This window comes from Elgaria multicarinata, chromosome 11 (assembly GCF_023053635.1).
Source record: "Elgaria multicarinata webbii isolate HBS135686 ecotype San Diego chromosome 11, rElgMul1.1.pri, whole genome shotgun sequence".
NCBI lineage: Eukaryota > Metazoa > Chordata > Lepidosauria > Squamata > Anguidae > Elgaria > Elgaria multicarinata.
Genome location: NC_086181.1, coordinates 38404195 through 38422878, shown reverse-complemented (window position 1 = coordinate 38422878; position 18684 = coordinate 38404195). Strand labels below are relative to the sequence as shown.

Genomic DNA, 18684 nt, shown 5'->3' with positions numbered 1-18684 from the left:
CCAACTTTAAAAAAGGCAAGACATGTTAATGTTGGCTGCGATTAACTTATCATTGGCATATTACACCTGTAATTTGCCTATTTTACAACATTTGCAGCCACAATTTATGTAGAAGTAAGTGCTTTACGGCTGCAAATGGCTGCAAGTTCCAAGTGGACTAAATTTCCCCACAGTGAACTCCCACCCCTACAGGACACGGGTGGTGGTGGTGGTTCACCCATCCTTACTTTGACAACCTGTTGGGCTTAAACAGAACAGAATTCACAGCATCATGCATCCCTGCCTACTTCATACGTGTGCTAGTGTAGGAGAAATAATTTATGGATTGTCGTAGAATTCTTTACATGGTCAAGAGACTGGACATGACTCCGGTCATGCTCGCTCACCAATTACTTTATTGCAGCAGCACAGAAAACACTATGTTGCAAGAGAGTCTCTTAGCACACCAGCCAAGAGAACTAGCCCCCCGTCCCCCCAAGGTGTGACACTTTAATAGATTTCTACAGTTTCCATACATAATTAGAGCACACCTTATTGCAGAGGTCAATTGTCCAATCACAAAGCTTACAATGTTTTAAGCATGGCATTCTGTATCTCCCTTTGGCTCCCATCCTTCACATGTCTCAGCCTTAAGAAATAGCTGACCATACATTTCCCTTTGCACCATATATTTGGCCATGAGAGACAGCCGACTCTGGACATTCTATATTCCCCTTTTGCCTTAGCAACACAGGGTGAAAAGCAAGGTAAGCTTCTTTCAGTAAATCAACCTTTTTATTGATAAAGGTGAATTTCCACTGCAGGATGATAAACGTCATTAAGCAGACTTCTTTTTAACTTGACAGGCTCCTACTTCCTGTGTATATCTGGATCCATAGAGAAGAGGTTTTTCTGATGCTGAGGAGGACTCAGTCATTCCAGAGCAACATCCCATCTACATATTTGTCCTGGTTTTCCCTTGAATTATCCCATTTCATTTTCATAGCGTATGAAAGCTTGCAAACTTTCACCTGTGCTCTTGTATGTGCCATGTCTCTTTACACATCTCCGTTGCCCCTGTGAGACTCACTCACACACCTTGTTGTTTTCCCTATCGTCTCCACCCATTGATCTCCTTTGTACCTCCCCATACATTTTATTGGTTGTTGGAAGTTGGACAATTTAAGATGGTTTAATGCCTATTCCTTATTAGCTGCTCTCTGCTGTTCAGCTCAGGCTTCAGCAAAATGATAAAGCACTTGGGGCAGAAGATGCAACCCAGTAGTCCAGTACTGGAGGACAAAATCGAGAAGATCTCCACAACCACTGTGTATTTCCCTTTCGTGCTCAGGGAGGTTGGGACAAAAGACAACCAAACACTGCAGAAGACCAACATGCTGAAGGTGATGAATTTGGCTTCATTAAAATTGTCTGGTAACTTCCTTGCTAGGAAAGCCACAGTGAAGCTGACAATGGCCAAGAAGCCCATAAAGCTCAGGACACAGTAGAACATGACAGTTGAACCTTCATTACATTCCAGAACAATTTCATCAGTCATCGAGTGCATGTCAACATCGGGGAATGGGGGAGAGATTGCCAACCACACAATACAAATAGTGGCTTGAATAAAGGAGCAGGAAAAAACAATGAAGTAAGCCAATTTTATCCCCACCCATGCCCTCATCCTAGATCCTGGCTTGGTGGCCATGAAAGCTAGAACAACAATGATAGTTTTGGCTAATACGCAAGAAACCGCAACTGAAAAAATGACACCGAAAGCAACTTGACGAAGGAGACATGTCATTCTCTCAGGCCGGTTGATGAATAGCAAAGCACAAAGGAATGATAGCAAGAGGGAGATGAGGAGAGTGTAGGTGAGGTTTTGGTTGTTGGCCTTGACTATGGGAGTGCTCTTGTGCTTAATGAAGATCTGAAGCACCAAAGCTGTAATGGAAGATAGGGAAAGAGCAAATACGACCAAGGTTATTCCCAAAGGTTCTTCAAATGATAAGAAGGTCATAGTCTTTTGAATGCAGAAGTCCTTGTCATTGGCTGCATATTGTTCATCTGGGCACTGAAAGCAGTCATCCATATCTGGGAAAGGGGGAAAAGCTGTTTATAGATACATGACTGCAAATTCACTGCTGTAATTAAATCTTAATATTACAAAGCCCCAAACAGTGACTGCTAGTTCAAAACCTGATGGCATTTTAAGGAACGAACCAAATTCTTGGTCCTCAAGGACAAAGGGATGCTCATCATGATCACAGAAGTTGTCTTATCATGCCCTAAATATCACAAGCTATGGGGTTATCTCCATGTCTGGGCCAAATGTTTGAAAATCTAAATATTTAGTCTGAGGAGGTCTTTGCAACAAAAAGACAGAGGTTAAACGTCTTCCTCTTTCTTTGCCTTGCAAAGTGTAGGGCGAATTTTGGTATGTGTAAAGACAAGATGAACTACTTCTTGATGATTATGATTTCTATTTCACCCACAAAACATTATGAGCTGGCATTGTTCAGAGGCCCATGGTAAAAACAACAGAAGGCTTAAGCTACAAGGTTGCAACAGGAGCAAAAAATAGCTGAAATTCTCCAATTTTGTAGCCTGTAAGGACTCTGCTAAAGTGCGGTGGCCAATTTAGTCTATTCCTAACCTGATATAACTAACCTGATGCTTTCTGAATATTCTATAATAGTGGTTTTTACTTCAGAGTAGTTTTCTAAGTATAAGAATACAACAACAAACTTATCACTGGCTTCATCAAAATGTCTCCATCTATCAGGAACCAACCCTAAACTATAAGCAGCTTTCTAAACAACCATCTTTCATATAAATTACAAGCATAACCCTTACTGAACAAGTTGATCAAATTTTGGTAGCGATTTTGATTAAAACATGGATATATTTGTTGCATTCTAGCATTTTGGACCTTCCTCAAATGAAACAAAGCTAGTAGCGTAGCATATTCAAAATAGATCAGGTTAGTGATACTGATGGACTGAATTGTTTTGAACTTGAGAGAAACAATTGTTGGTACTCCCTGGTGAAGTCAATCTTGAACTAGGGTTGGGTCATCTGTTGAGTCCATTTCTGCAGACTTCCTCCTTTGCCAGCCTCCAAGTCTGACCCATGCCAGTCCCGTGCAGATTTTTTTTTCATTTTTCACATTTTCCAAATGCATTAATGACGGTTCAGATTACACACTATGATTAGGTGGCTAACCCTTTTGCAGTAGATGGTTAGTGAGCATGTTTAAACCATGGTTATTTATAGGGGTGTGCACGGACCCCCCGCTCCGCTTCACTTGCAGATCCGCCATTTTTCAGATCGGGCCGCTCCGCCCCGCCCCCGCTCCGCCCACTTCCGCTCCGCTCCGCTCGGAGCTCCGGATCCAGATCGGAGCTCCGTTTTCCCCCCCCCCATAGGCTTGCATTGAAAGCTAAAAAAGTAAACAACTTTTTTTCTGTTCAAGTTAGAAACCTCACATTTGGCACCATGACACCTCATGGGGGTATACACACACACACCAAGTTTCAAAGCAATCCCATCATCCCCTGATTTTTGGGGAATTTTTGAAAATCAGGCACCCCATTCACACCCCTTTCCATAGCTCCGTCAATTTGCACGTTAGAAACCTCAAACACGCCACCATGAAAGCTTATCCAGGGATACATACGCATGCCGAGACTCAAGGCAGTCCCATCATCCCCTGATTTTTGGGGAATTTATGAAAATCCAACACCCCTTTCCATAGCTCCGTCAATTTTACACGTTAAAAAAACCCCTAAAACTCACCACCATGACAGCTTATCCAGGGATACATACGCCACACGCCGAGACTCAAGGCAGTCCCATCATCCCCTGTTTTTTGGCGGGGCTTAAACCTGCAAAATTTGGAACTTCCAAAACTCCAAGTGAGCGCAGGAAGGACTTCACCCCTGAGTCAAAGCCACACACACACAACATCCCTGCGAGGTGGGCAGGGGAGGAGGGAGGGAAGGCAGGCAGGCATGCAGCTGGCATTTCTGGGGGCATAAGGAAGTGAGCCAAGGATAAGCCAGTAATGCATATAAAATGGAATAAATCAATCAATAAACAAAGGAGGGGTGGAATTAAAAGCAGCAGTGTTGCTCAATAAACAGCAAGAAGATTTTTTAAAAAAAGGCTATATCTGTCTTTTACCAGCAATAAGGGGACGTGCCCGGGGGAGGGGGAAGTAGCTGCCAGTTCAACTCAAGACAGCCATTGCTTCACCAACAGCTCTGAGCTTGAGAAGTAAACGCTCACTTCAACTCGTAATAGGCATCGCTCCACCACTAAGAAGTAAACGCTCACTTCGACTCATGATAGGCATTGCTCCACCGTTTTACTCTCTTTGGAAGGCTCTAATGGCCTTCCAGTGCAGGAGAGAGTGGGGGCATGTCCACGATGAGATGCCCTAGGGGAGCTCATCCCCTTGCACCACATCTTTTCAGTTGTTCCCCAAAGTTAGGGTGGGGAGCAGTGCTGTGTTTCTATCTCTTATTCTTGGCTTAGTATATGATTTCAGGTTGTGTTTGTGCATTTGGTGGGGCTACTGTGTTAAAAAACACTGGGAAAAGTCCGTTCAGATGAAGAAAAAGAAGTTTCCCAGAATCCCAAGTTACCCGTTTTGCCTATGCCCTCCTCTAACTTTGGGATCATGTGATCATGACCGGGAGCTGACTCTGCCCCTCAGCCCTTTGAAAAAGGTATTTTTCCCGCCGATTTTTTTAAAAATTCTAGCGTGCGACCTGCACGATGCAGAGAGGTGAGAGTAGTCTCAAAATGACCCCCATCCACGACTGTCTAAGCACAAGAATTTTCAGAACAATAGCTTAAAAAACAACCCAGTTATCCCTGATTCTTTCCCTCAATGCAATCCTATGGGCGAAAAGCCGAAAACGCCATTTGAGCTGCGCGGTTGACCCGATTTTCAAAAAAATATAGCACGCGACCCGCACGACGCAGAGAGGTGAGAGTGGTCTCAAAATGACCCCCATCCACGACTCTCTGAGCACAAGAATTTCCAGAACGATAGCTTCAAAAAGAACGTAGTTATCCACGATTATTTGCCGCAATGCAATCCTATGGCGAAATGTTTTCAAGATGGCGATCGGAGCACTCCGCGGAAAGAGAAGCGCTCCGAAAATGGCCGCTTCTCTTCGCCTTGCTTCTAGGGGTCCGCGGTCCGCTCCTACTCTGCCTCTGGGTAAGGCGGAGTAGGCCAATTCGCTACTGCTTCTACGCTCCTAATCGGAGCTGATCACACCCCTAGTTATTTAGCCACCATGGTTAGGAATGGTTCACACAACACGCTAAGCCAAAATGTTTAGCTCAAAATGCTTAACCACCATGGCTTACTGTGTGGTGTCTGAACACAGTCAATGTATTTATGGGCACATGCCCCCATGTCTAAAGTGTGTTTATGCACTTTTTATAAATGTACACATTTTTCCACATGCATTTTTCAAATGTGTGTATATTGTCAAATTCATTCTCCCCCCCACCCCTTTATTTCATGGAAAGCATGCCTAGAAATGCACTGATTTCTGATTGGAAATTACACCTGTTTCCATGTTTGGTTGGAAGAGCTGGTGTGGATCAATTAAATCCATTAAAAAAAAAAACACTCAACAAAGCTATTTTCTCATCCAGTCCTACCTTGAACACTGTTATAGCACAACTAACATGACACCAGCAGAAGCTAGGTTATGAACAGTGGACAAGAAGAAAATCCAGTTAAACTTACATTTGTGGAAGCATGCTTGTGCAAGTGGTTGCACATCACAGTTAAACTTACATTTGTGGAAGCATGCTTGTGCAAGTGGTTGCACATTACAGTTGCACAACCTGTTGCACATCATGTTTTCATAGACAGATGTGTAACTAGCTCTGCCTCATGCTTACATAGCCATTTGCACAATGGAAAGATTAATCAGAGCTCTGCTAGTGCTATTTGAGTTTGCAGAATGATACCACGGAACACTTCCCTTTGCTGATAAATAATGTAGATCCCAGCTCTTACCCTCCTGGTTTGAAATCTTCCCTTCTGGACATGGAAGGCAATCATAGCAGCAAAATGGCTTCCCTTCTTTCTTGGTCTTGCTATAACCCAGATGGCAATGGTCATTACACAGAGAAAAGGGCCATGCCTAAACGTAAATGAAAAAAGGGAGTATTTTGATGTTCAGAAAACTTATTTGGGGATTTCTTACATTAACCCAGTTTTATGAGACTAGCATGGTATAATTACCTAGAGAGTATTTAGTATTCAATAGTATGTCTCATTGAGTTTAGGATCCTGATCCTGTCAGATCCCAGTCAAAGCAGATTCATGGGGTCCCAATATGAGGCAAAGTCACAGATGCATCAGATTGAGAGTTTATTTATTTCATAAAAGTAGCAGAATATGTTCAGCCAAGAGAGTTGATCTTCATCATTACAGCTGGTTCTGTGCAGGCGCCTGACAGTACAGGACACACCACCCCCTCTGACCAAAAAACCCCTCCAAGTTGGCTGTTTATTCCCTGCCCCCTTAAGAATGAGACCAAACTGGTCTGCTTTTAGCACAAGGTTATATAGCTAGCCCCTACCTTCCAGAAGGAGCTCAAAGCATTGCAGGCTAGGAAATCAATCACCCTTTCCAATGAGAACATGTCCCCAATATTTTAGCATAGGAGGAGGAGTCTCTCAGGTCTTCAGAGAGACAAAGCACAATACCCTACTCTGATTGGTGAGGTAACTTGGCAAAGATCAAGAAGTTGTAGCTGTACCTGCTTGATACCAATTATCTCAAGTGAGAGGCATACTTGGTTAACTAAAAGGTTCCCCATTATTCTAGGCGATACATGCCTCTGTATACTACAAAGAGCATATAGGACATGGTGTCAGTTCAACAGTTGACTCCTCACTAGTCTTCCAAAACCAAACTCATTACAGAATTTCTATCATCACCTGAATCACCTGCTGATAGAAAACCATCCCCTAGTTGGATGTATCCATTCCCTCATGACTTAATCCATTTTCCATTTTGTTTACTGTTAGAACACATAATGTTAAATTTCCCATAGCACACTTCCTTTTGATAAAGTGCTGGTTGATTCCATTTTGCTTTTCCTGAGTAATTGCAATTTAGTCTTTGTTTTTTGCTATGGAATTTGGCTAGGTAATTGATAAATCTATTCCCCCCACCCTTTGGTTGGCCTCAGAAGATGACTTATAGGCCAAAACAGTGTAAAGAGACATTTAGGTTGAGCATCATTATTTTAATTGACCTCATCAAACTAGAAGAATAAAGAGACAGGGGCAGTTCATTAATATTTTAAACAGTAAATTATTTTGGAACATGGGAGAAATGACTTAATATGTCATGAAATATGTGTCAAACCTACCTGGTTGAAGCTGCTGGGCCATACAATGGAATTCTCAAAAATGCTGAATGATATGTTTGAGGAATCTTTCATGTCTACCCTTCCAACTTTGACTCTAAGGAATGACTGGTTCGGGAAGGTAACCCAGTTTATAATATCAAATCCAACTATTAATTGCCCTTCTTGGTCAAAGGAAACTGTTTCCCCAGCAGTGTTGTTAAATGAGAAACTCCTCAGGAAGTGGTGAAGCTAAATTTGAAAGAAAAGACATGCTGGTCATAAAAATATATATAGGTAAAGATGCAAGCATACAATTGGGTAATAATTTTTCATTCTTGAGGGCTATGCTTAATATTTGTTTGTTTTAAAAATAGGCAGGCTAAAAGTACTGATGGGGTTTCTGAACAGTATGTAAATTGGTGGACTTGGCATGAGAAATTGCAGCTCCAGGTTCAGTTGGGCACAAGCCCATTTAACGAGGACACCATGTGAAGTCCTTCTCTTCTGGTATTTAGATGAGTACTAAAGAGTAGCAGCTATTTCAGAGAGGAGTGAATTTAGCAGGTGGGGTCACAAAATTTGCCAGCAGCCCTCTAACTTCCCTCTGCTGCTGGCTGCCATGTTTAGGTCCTCATAATGATGCTACATTCTGATATAGCATTGTTTCAAGGCATTATGGGGAATCAAACATGATGATAATCAGCAGCAAAAAGCAAAGGGAGGACTCGTGAGTTCCCACACACAGACACACACCTTTGAAATTTAGGTCCATCCGCCAAACTGGGAAAGATGAGCACAATTTGCCACTTTTTTTTTTGCTGTCCCCACCACTACCACCAGACCACATTTTGGGACTTTCAAAGGCTTGGCACAACACATTTAGAGACCAGTTAGATTATTAATCATTGCTGTGGGGAGTTTCCCCTAACCTAATCTACTGATGCTATTTTAGAGTGTTTTACATAATTGTTTTTTTTATTAGATATATTTTCATTGTTATAGAATATAGATGTTGATGTTTAATTTTTAATGGTGGGTTTTCTAGCCAGGTTGATAGGTGTTGTGAATATAATATACAGAAAAGCAAGATATAACAAGATTGAAATCAATGAATCACAGGGGAAACAGTCCAAAGGTCCTTCGACACTGTCTGTGGGGCCATAGGGTATTTTGGATACCCTAAAGTTGGAGACAGCATGACCAAACTAGCCCTATATGGTTCAGATCCAGGTTATTTGAAAGAATGTATTCTCCCTTATGAGCCTGCCCATGCTTTGAGATCTTCTGGAGAAGCCCTTCTTTCAGTCCCACCTTCTTCACAGGCACGCTTGGTGGGAACATGGGAGAGGGCCTTCTCGGTGGCTGCTCCAGTGCTTTGGAACTCTCTTCCCGGGGAAGCTAGGCTGGCTCCCTCCTTGATGGGCTTTCGGAAAAAGGCTAAAACTTTTTTGTTCCAGCAGCCCTTTGGAGAATAGTCTGGCCCTCCATCTATGTTAATGTCTTATAATTTTGTTGTGGTTTTTAAATGTTTATGGTTTTGCCCCCCCCCCCATGTATATTTTAAACTTTGTAAGACCGCCTTGAGGCCCAGCATTGGGCAAAAGGCGGGATACTACTACTACTACTACTACTACTACTACTACTACTACTACTAATAATAATAATAATAATAAGCGATGGGGGGGTGTCAGTGCTTCAGCCCCACTTCCCCTCCCCTTGCAGCCAGCATGGAAATAAGGGATCAATGGTTACTAGCCCTGATGGCTAGCCGTTACCCCCAGAAGCAGAAGCAGTAAGCCTATATACACTAGGGCAGGATCCACACTACTGCTTTAAAATAGTTTATAACAGTAGTGACAATTGTTGGGGCCCCAGGACACATTCCCTATACAGTTTTCAAAACATTTTCAAAGGCCCTGTTCCGAAGACACCTTAAACCACAGCTTTAACCATGGTGGTTAAGCCAGAAAGCCAGGCCATGTTCAGAAGACATGAAAAGAAGGGAGAAACAAATTCTCAGGATGCTGAATGTTTTATTGTGGACTGTAAAGCCTGACGCATTTTGGCTTGTACCTTTTCAAGGCCTTCTTCGGGGTTTGTAGGAAGATGTCTTCAAAGATCTTCTTATCAACAGAGAGATTGATAAGAAGATCTTGGCAGACATCTTCCTACAACCCTCTGAAGAAAAGGTACCTTGAAAAGGTACAGGCCAAAACACGACGGGCTTCACAATCCACATTAAAATGTTCAGCATCCTGAGAATTCATTTCTCCCTTCTTTTCACTTCATTGGATGTTTTCTTCCCCTGCTTTTGCTTTTGCATGTTCAGAAGACACCTTAAATCATGGTTTTAACTGCAGTGAATAAGGCTTTTTGCCAATGGGCCTTGCTAGACCTATCTGTTAAGGATAGGTCCTATCTGAGGAGAAGGAGCGAAGCCGTGCTGCAGCTAGCGCAGGCCATCACCCCTTTCTACACATGAGATGCGATGGGGTAACGGAAAGCCCTGTTGCGTCGGCCATTTTTTTAAAAATGGAGCAGGAGCGCACCAACAATAAGGTAAGTCTTTTTTTAAAAAAAGGTTCCCTGCACCCCCTGCCCCAATTTCCCCCCACAATGTCTGATGCCCCCCCGCTTGCCCCCTCGCTCACCCATCCACTCACTCGCCCCCTCACTCGCCCATCCATCCGCTCACTTGCCCGTACACCCCCTGCTCACCATGTCCACCCCCGCTCGCTTGTCCTCCACCCCCCATTCGCTCGCCTGCTCATCATGTTCGATGCCCCCTCTGCCCCCGTCTGTGATCTCCCCCCCCCAGCCTGATGGGCACAGCGCTCCTATGGAGTAAGCGAGCAGCCAGGAAAAGCCACGGAACTAGCTAGACCTTCCACAGTCCCGGGCTCAGCCCAGGGCTGTGGAAAAAACAGGCCACAAGCGGATCTGGTTATCCCAGATCAAGGGAGGGTTTAGCCTGGCCTGACCCCGGGATCCCCTGTGCATCGTCTGCATGCACAGCAGGGAGCCGGGGCCTCACACTGAGCTAAACCCTCGTCTAGGAAGGCCCTAAGTCACCATGGTTAAAGCCATGGTTTAAGGTATCTTCTGAACACAGCCCGGCTTTCTGGCTTAACCACCATGGTGAAAGCTGTGGTTTAAGGTGTCTTCTGAATGGGGCCAGCGTGTCATATCCTGCTTGGTGTAGCTCTGGCCCAGGTTTGAGATAGCATGCGTGGGAGGGTGCTGTTGCACTCATGTCCTGCTTAGGGATTCCTGGTTGAAAGCTGGTTGGCCACTGTGGCCTTTGCTAGACCATGGGTTAGCCCAGTGCAAGCCCCGGGCTTGCCCCTGTGCATCCAGATGATGCACAGGGGATCCCGGGCCCAGGCAGGGGTAACCCTTCCTTGGCCCGGGATAACCAGCACCACTTTTGGACTGGTATTTCCCATGGCCTCGAGCTGAGCCTGAGACTGCGGGCATGTAGACCGGTCTGCCGCTTTCCCCAGCAACCGTAATTACTTGGGGAAAGCAGCGGACGGGGAGCAGAGCTCCACAGGAGTGCTGTGGCCATTAGGGCAGGGGGGGAGATTGGGGGGGGAATTGGAGCAATGGGGGATGAGGGGGGAAACGGAGCCATGGGGGATGGGGGAAACGGAACCATGGGGGATGGGGGGAAATGGAGCCATGGGGAAAACAGAGCCAGGGGGAAGATCAGGGAAGGGGGAGTGGGGAGAATGATTTTTTTTAAAAAAATAAAACACTTACCTAAGCGCACGAGCGCTCATACGCATCCATCCCCTTTAAGACAAAGATAAAATTTTAAGTGAACCGCCCAGAGAGCTCCGGCTATTGGGCGGTATAGAAATGTAATAAATAAATAAATAAATGAAATGGCTGACACAATGAGGCTTTCCTTTACCCCGTCACGTCTGACGTGTGGAAAGGAGTGACAGCCCGCACTACTTCTAGCATGGGCTGGCCCCTCCTCACCACCGGATTTGCAGGTAGGTCTAGCAAAGCCCTGTGTGAACAGAGTGCTGGACTAGATTGCCCCTTAGAAGATCATCAGATCGGGGGGAATCATGTTTCCTTCTCATTGCTTCGCCTTCTGCTTCTGTCCCACAATAAGGATGAACAGCTTCCTCTTTCTTCTCAGTGGGTGTTTTTTATCATGCGACTTCTCTTATACGCAGCAGGAAATGGCAGCATGTACTATTATAGCCAAAAACATTTGGATTTTCCTGGTTTTATTTTGTGACAGAAAAAAAGGGCAGAAGGAGCAGGAGACACATGAGAGGATCGCTGTATCATCAGAATGTCCAGCAAAGAACCGTGAGTGGCCAGTCACAAGTGGGTCATAAATGCTTGTCTGATGACACACTTAGCCTGATCCAGCAGGGCTCTTCTCTTGTTCTTATGTTTTCAATCATGTCAAATACTCTCTGAGGTTGGGGCAAATTTGTTTGCCTTGTTTTGGGGGAGAGGGAAGAAGGAGCACTTAAGGGGCTTCTGTTGAAGATATGACAGCAGGTTTTTTTTTCTCCCATTGAAAATTAAAACAACTGTTTCAGTTTAAAAATCATCATCATCATCATCATCATCATCATCATCATCATCATCATCTCAAGTTCCATCCATCCCAAATGTGAAGACGTGAGGTGTGGGGTTTTTTTTGGGGGGGGGGATTTATCTCTGAATCAAACTAAAACAAAATTCTCCCTCCATCCTTGCTATCAGCTAGCACAAACTAGATTAACAGCTGTTACCCAGAGGACCTTCTCTTCCGCTGCTCCCAGACTGTGGAATGGCCTGCTGGAGGAGATTCGTCAACTTGACAGTCTTTTAGAATTTAAAAAAGCAATAAAAACTGATCTCTTCCGGCAGGCCTATCCAGTGAAATTTTAGAATGTTTTCACGATGTTTTAATCATGTATGGTATGTTTTAATTCGCTTTAATGTGTATTTTATCTCATGTTTTTATACTGTTTGTTTTACACTTTGAATTGTTTTTGTTTTTGTGAACCGCTCAGGGAGCTTCGGCTATTGGGCGGTATAAAAATGCAAATAATAATAATAATAATAATAATCAGGCAAAATATCTTGTCCCCACTCTAAAAAGTATTACAATGTTCCTTAAATTGGGGAGGGGTCGTAATGAAAGCCCTGCTACAGTTTTACTGTGTGTGTGTGTGTCTGTGTATAAAGTCTACACAGAATGGATGCTATAAAAATCTGGAGCCTGCTCTTACACCTATACACATGGTTAGGACTCCAATATTTAGGAGCTCAGGACATTACCTGCCATGGCTGTTGATGAAGAAGATCCCGTCTCCTTTTGTCCACACTTGCTCTGTGTTTGAATTTAGATGAATGCATGATGTGCAAAGCATGAGCCAAAGCATAGACACCATTATAGATGCTATAGCTGTGGCCACTCATGCTCGTTTCAAACACAGTACCAGGAAGAGTTTCCATCTTCTCCTCCCCAGTACAGGGTCCCTTAGCCAGCCCATCTACTTCAGAGTTGGGAAAGAAACAATCAAACGCCTCTTCCCAGAAATCCCATATAAATCCATCTCCTTTTTCTGTGGTAGGGTTCCTGATCTTGAGAAATGTCTGGAATCCAGGGACATCCTTTCCATGAATTCCAAAGGATAAAGCACCATGGATGAAATGAATGTCCCAGTTTCTTTGAATCCCAACGGATGTGAAATCCATTTGTGCAGTCATAATCCAGACTTTTGCCTTTAGCGTCATATTCTCAAATTTTGAGAGGTAGAGCAAAGTTCTCAAATTCATTATGGTTTGAATTTCACCATATATGATTACAACATTGGCAGTGCTTTCCATGACAACTTGAAACATATCATGGCCCTTCTCAAGCATTTCTGTAAACTCACTTGTAAACGTTAATTTGGGAAAACTTCCTATGAAGTCAAAGCAGATGCCATTTTGGGAAAATGTGGGAAGTTCATTTTGCACAAAACTCTCTGAATTATCATCTTCCTGAACAATCACTCCAATCCATGTCCACATGAAATGCAGCAACAACTGGAGAATTCCTGGATATTGAACAGCTCCACTGGGAAACAATCGGTAGAAGAAAGGCATTTCATTTTTGTTATTTGTTCCTGGAGCAGAGCCATATATGAACTAAATCAAACAAGAATGAGAGGGAATATATTTATGAAATTATTTTTTGTTTGTTTGTAAGACCGTAAGAAGACCTCTGCTGGATCAGATCGAGGGTCCATCTAGTCCAGCATTCTGTTCACACAGTGGCCAAACATCTGCCCACAGGTAACATTACCCTCCCATTCATGTCCCCCTGCATCCCCCCAAAATTTTCAGCACCTTGGATAGCTCCTTTAGCATTCCAACATCTTCTGACTGGAACCCAGAATGGAATCGGACCCACCAACTTCCACTGCATAGGATTGTACCCCTATACCAGTCTTAAGGACCATAACATGGGCAAACTTCCAAAATTGTTCATACTGTTATTTCTGCACATTTTTAAAAATCCTCCACCTCTCTGCAAACATTGCTCTTTTCTCCATCTCAGCCTTGCTCCATTGCCATGGAATTTCTACTCTCTTTTATTTTCATAGGAAGTTGAAGGTGATCCGTAGAAGGGATCTTTACCAAATGTGTCCATCCTCCAACTCCCCTGTGAAGCTCACCACCAAGCTATAGAAGCTCTATTCACATGAACATAAGCAACAAGGACCAAGAAGTAAACGTATTCTACCAAAGCATGGCAGGCTGCAGTGTCAGTTGTATGCTAGAATGTTCACTACTTAATCATTTCCAGAAATGTTTTATAAAGTCAAATGAGATGCTGTTTACAAGAAGAAAATGAAGTTCATTCTGTAAAACAAACAATCACACTCTGAATTGAACCCCAGTGATTACTTTCCCTTGGCCTGGGTTTTACCTTCAGTTAATATGCATAAGCACGTCCCTATTCTGCAATGTCACTCTCTATCGCCAAGCTGTAACAGTTCATCTAAATGGGAAGGGATGTGTCTGAGTGGATTGATAAATTGCCATGACCCATGCCCACATTTTACCTGTGGAATATTGTAGATGTTCAGAATTGTTGCCATGTTGGCACAGATATCAGAATTGGGTCCCCCAATAACCGCTGCTACATTGTTATGGGTGTCACACTTATAGTTGGGGATGAAATTGCCCTGTGTTGATAGAAGGTCCATTGAAGCAAGATATGTCCAGCTTGCAATGAAATAGCTATTATAGATGTGGAAGCCCAAAGAATCATTGGACAAGATCAGAGGGTTTTCATTGATCTCATTTACAGCAAACGCCAAGGCCAGGATGTGCTGGTAATTCTGAAGTAGTATCCTGAATAAAAGATTCTTGATAAGTTATACAGATTTGCTTCAGAACATGACATAAACTCGATTTCCACATTTTATCTATCATTTTTCTATCATCTATCTATTACAATATCTATTAACTGCTTGAAGAAACAATAGCATGAACATTTGGAGATATATATATATATAGTCTAAAACTAGCACTGCTTTAGAAGTATTTGTAAAAGATACAAACAAGAAAAGTAAGGTTTTATTGATGATTTCATTTAGGCTTTTTTTTAACCTGTCCTATTTCTATACACCAAGCAGGATATTCCACTATTTTAGTATTTATTTATTGCATTTTTATACCACCCAATAGCTGAAGTTTTTATACCACTATGAAGGCAGCATGAAAGCAGTATATAAAAGGCAGGAGCCACACTGCTGCTTTATAGCAGTATTGACGTGCACTGCTTTATCATGGTACTGAAGTGCACTGACAATTGTTGGGGCCCATTGACACATCTACACCAAGCAGGATATAACACTATGAAAGTGGTAGGGAAATGGTATATGGTATATGTCAATGGCCCCCAACAGTTGTCAGTGCACTCCAATACTGCTATAGTATAAAGCAGTAGTGTGGCTCCTGCCTTTTATGTACCTCTTTCATACCATTTCATAGTGGAATATCCTGCATGGTGTAGATGAGCCCTTTGTGTTACAGAAAGTTTAATATGTAAAGATGAGAGTGATAGAGGCAGAGGGAGAATAGGGAGAAATTTCAAACCGTATAGGCACTTCTGCAATGCTAATAAATTGGTAAAAAAATGGCATTTGTTTGAGAAATGACAAAATTATATATTGGGTGAGTCAGCTGAACCATTACCAGAAATTGGGGGCAATACATTATGTGGCATATACTGGGGAAAAGACTCAACAGACTGATCTGAAACTTGGCCGTATATGAGAGAAATTGCCAATTTTGAGGCAGAAAAGACAATGGCTTATTTTTTGAGGTGGCTGAGTGCCCACCAGCAGATGGAGACCCATAGACTTAGATGGGCTTCATTTTGCAGTAATATTTCTCCTGTTGGTGTAGGATGTCTTGGAAAACGCCATGATAGCTGGTTGGATTGTGTGTGGCTTGGGTGGTGGATGCAGTCTTCCCCTCCCCCCACATAAGCCCCCACAGATCCTGGAAATGCTATACAAAGGGTTGAATAGGGTGAGCTGTGGGGGAAAGGGGAATCCCCCAGATCAGCCATTGGAATGTAATCTTCCATCAGAGGAGCTTTTTCATCAATGGAAGACAGATCCTGATCAAACCCACACTGTGCAAAACAATCCTGAACATATATGAGCCAAGCTGCCAGTTCTGTCCTAGTTCTTGAGAAGAATGATCACACCATCTACAAGTACCGATCAATTCCCTCCAAGGAACCCAGGGCGGCGTACATAATCCTCCTCCTCTCCATTTTTGTCCTCACAGCAACAACCCTGTGAGGAAGGCTGTGCTGAGAGTCTGTGACTGGCCCAAAGTCATCCAGAAAGCTTCCATGGCCAAGTGGGGACTAGATCTCCCAACTCTCTGTCTGACACTCTAGCCACTACACCACACTGGCTCTCCATTTTTGAAGATTAAACTATAGATTGCAAAATGCTAATATTATTCTGGTGAGCAATGAAAGCAATATACTGTGTTCAATTAAAATTTCTGCTTTCACATTCCAAGTTAAAGCCATAAAGACTGATCTCTTCCAGCAGGCCTACCCAGCTGAATTTTAAGATGCCTTTTTTAATGGGGTGCTGCTTTTAATGATGCACTTGTTTTAAATGTTTGAATTAGTTTTATGTACTCTATGTTGTTTTTAATTGTGTTGTACCCTGCCTTGATCCAGAGGGAGAGGCGGGTAACAAATAAATATTATTATTATTATTATTATTATTATTATTATTATTATTATTATTATTATTATTTTAGTATAGAAAATGAATAAATATGAATATTAATAAATAGTCTGGTAAAATGCATGTCCAGAAATTGAATCCAATGCATCAAGTACCATGTTTAATATTAGTCACTCAACCCCACCCCATTTTCTGTAGCCGAAAAAAAAAAGTTTCTTTGTTCTTGTTGTTCACTATTATGGGGAAACTTAACTCTTCAGGCTTGACTTTCAACCAGGTAATGCTTGAAATAATAGACACTATTTACTAAAAGAGGCTGGAGATGTCAGATTCCAACCTAAGTAAGAACCAGAACTGCTGAGGAGTGAATGGTTAATATTGGTAATGATAATCAATGAGGCATGATTCATAGGAGCCTGCTTTTCTGCAAAGTGAAAAACAAAGTGCCAGATGTTTCCTACATCACTGTAACTGAGGATACTATGTGGACAGATGTGTGGTTTTAAAAGCAGCTTCTTACATACGGTTGTCAAAGAGTTCATGGGTGGGTGATTTTTTGAAGGTTATCGTATCTGAAAATATGTAGATTTGAGAAATTATGCCAGCAATTACAGGATCTCCTGATTGATAATATTTGTGCAGAATTGGAAGAGGTTTGCTGATGGCGCATTTTACCATTGGAACCCTGCATGCCACCTGGGGAAGCATCACCAAGAGAAAGAAGAGAAGGACCACAATTTTGCATGAACATCTTCCATGGAAACACCGGTTCACCTGTCCACACATTGTCATTGGAGTGTCCCTGAGTTGCAAAACCTAAGGTGAATAAGCTTCAAGTACTTTTCATGTATCTGTTTATTTCTCCAACCCCCAATGGCACAGGCAATATTAGTAGTATCTTTATGTGTTGGTCCATTATTTAGGTAGTGGCCATTAGATCTCTTGAGGGCTTTGGAACAGAAGTAGAGACATTTATAGTTAATTTGGTAATTACACAGGACTTAATCACCTTCAGAGTTTATAGGTTGCCTGCAGGAACGCAGGAAAAACATGTTTATCACATCTTAGCAGAAGACTTTTCTGGATTTCTGTGGATTTCAGAGATTGGCAACAAGAAAACATTGCCAGGAAATGAGGTCTTAAAAAGTATACCCAACAAAAGAGAGTAACGAGTTTGGAATTAAGATTTGCTTAAGTTTCAAATTGATCCTCTTATTCAAAGTACTCTAAACAAGAGTAGATATCCATCAGTTTCCAAATGTGTATAATCCATTGGAAGGGCAGGTGGAGCCAAAGAACACTGCAGTGACCAATTTATTCAACCAGAACCAAATCACACTGTGGCCCAAGATGCTATATACTAATATAACCTAATACAACATATCTAGGGACATCAGATGGTATTTTGCTGCTCTTAGCATCATATGGTATTTTCCTCCTCCTTCCCTTTGGCCTGATCTATACCAAGCAGTATATTGTACTATGAAAGTGGTATATAAAAGGCAGGAGCCACACCAAGTAGGATATAGTGGTATGAAACCAGTATAGTATGTCTCAATGGCCCCCAACAGTTGTCAGTGTACTTCAGTACCACTATAAACAGTAATGTGGCTCTTGCCTTTTATATATGGCATTCATACCACTTTCATAGTGGAATATCCTGCTTGATGTAGATGAAGCCATTGCATACTGAGGAACACCCTCCCCATATGGAGGACCACAATGACTTGCATGTTAATGAAGTCCTCCATACCTCACTCACTCCATCCTGTTTCCATTATGGGGAAAAGTTATGGTAGTTATGGGGAAATGGACAGGTTCATCAAGTACTAGTAGTTCATTGAACACTAGTAGTGGTATATAAGATATGTGGAACCACGTGGATAAGTTGTGGTGTACTGAAAGTAGACTAAGCCTTCAAACTTGGAGCTTGTTTTGTAATAGTTTTCTGTTTTCTGAGCCAGAGGAATATTATTTTTCATGCAACTCATTGTGAATTCTATCACAAACTCATGTAGTGATGTATGAGAATTTTGTTACAGTTCACAAATCACTCAAAACGAGACTTTCAGCTATGGGGT

General features: G+C 42.5%; 1 protein-coding gene across 1 annotated transcript; it reads right to left on the bottom strand.

Moving 5' to 3' along the window:
* Positions 1-1171: 1171 nt before the first annotated feature.
* On the bottom strand, positions 1172-17281 carry LOC134405786 (vomeronasal type-2 receptor 26-like). The gene is made up of 6 exons (XM_063137040.1): positions 17124-17281; positions 14444-14621; positions 12669-13523; positions 7395-7622; positions 6029-6155; positions 1172-2073 (listed from the first exon to the last, which is right to left on the bottom strand). Exons 1-6 carry the CDS (start codon positions 17279-17281, stop codon positions 1172-1174), a joined length of 2448 nt encoding a protein of 815 aa, XP_062993110.1.
* Between the last annotated feature and the right edge of the window lie 1403 nt (positions 17282-18684).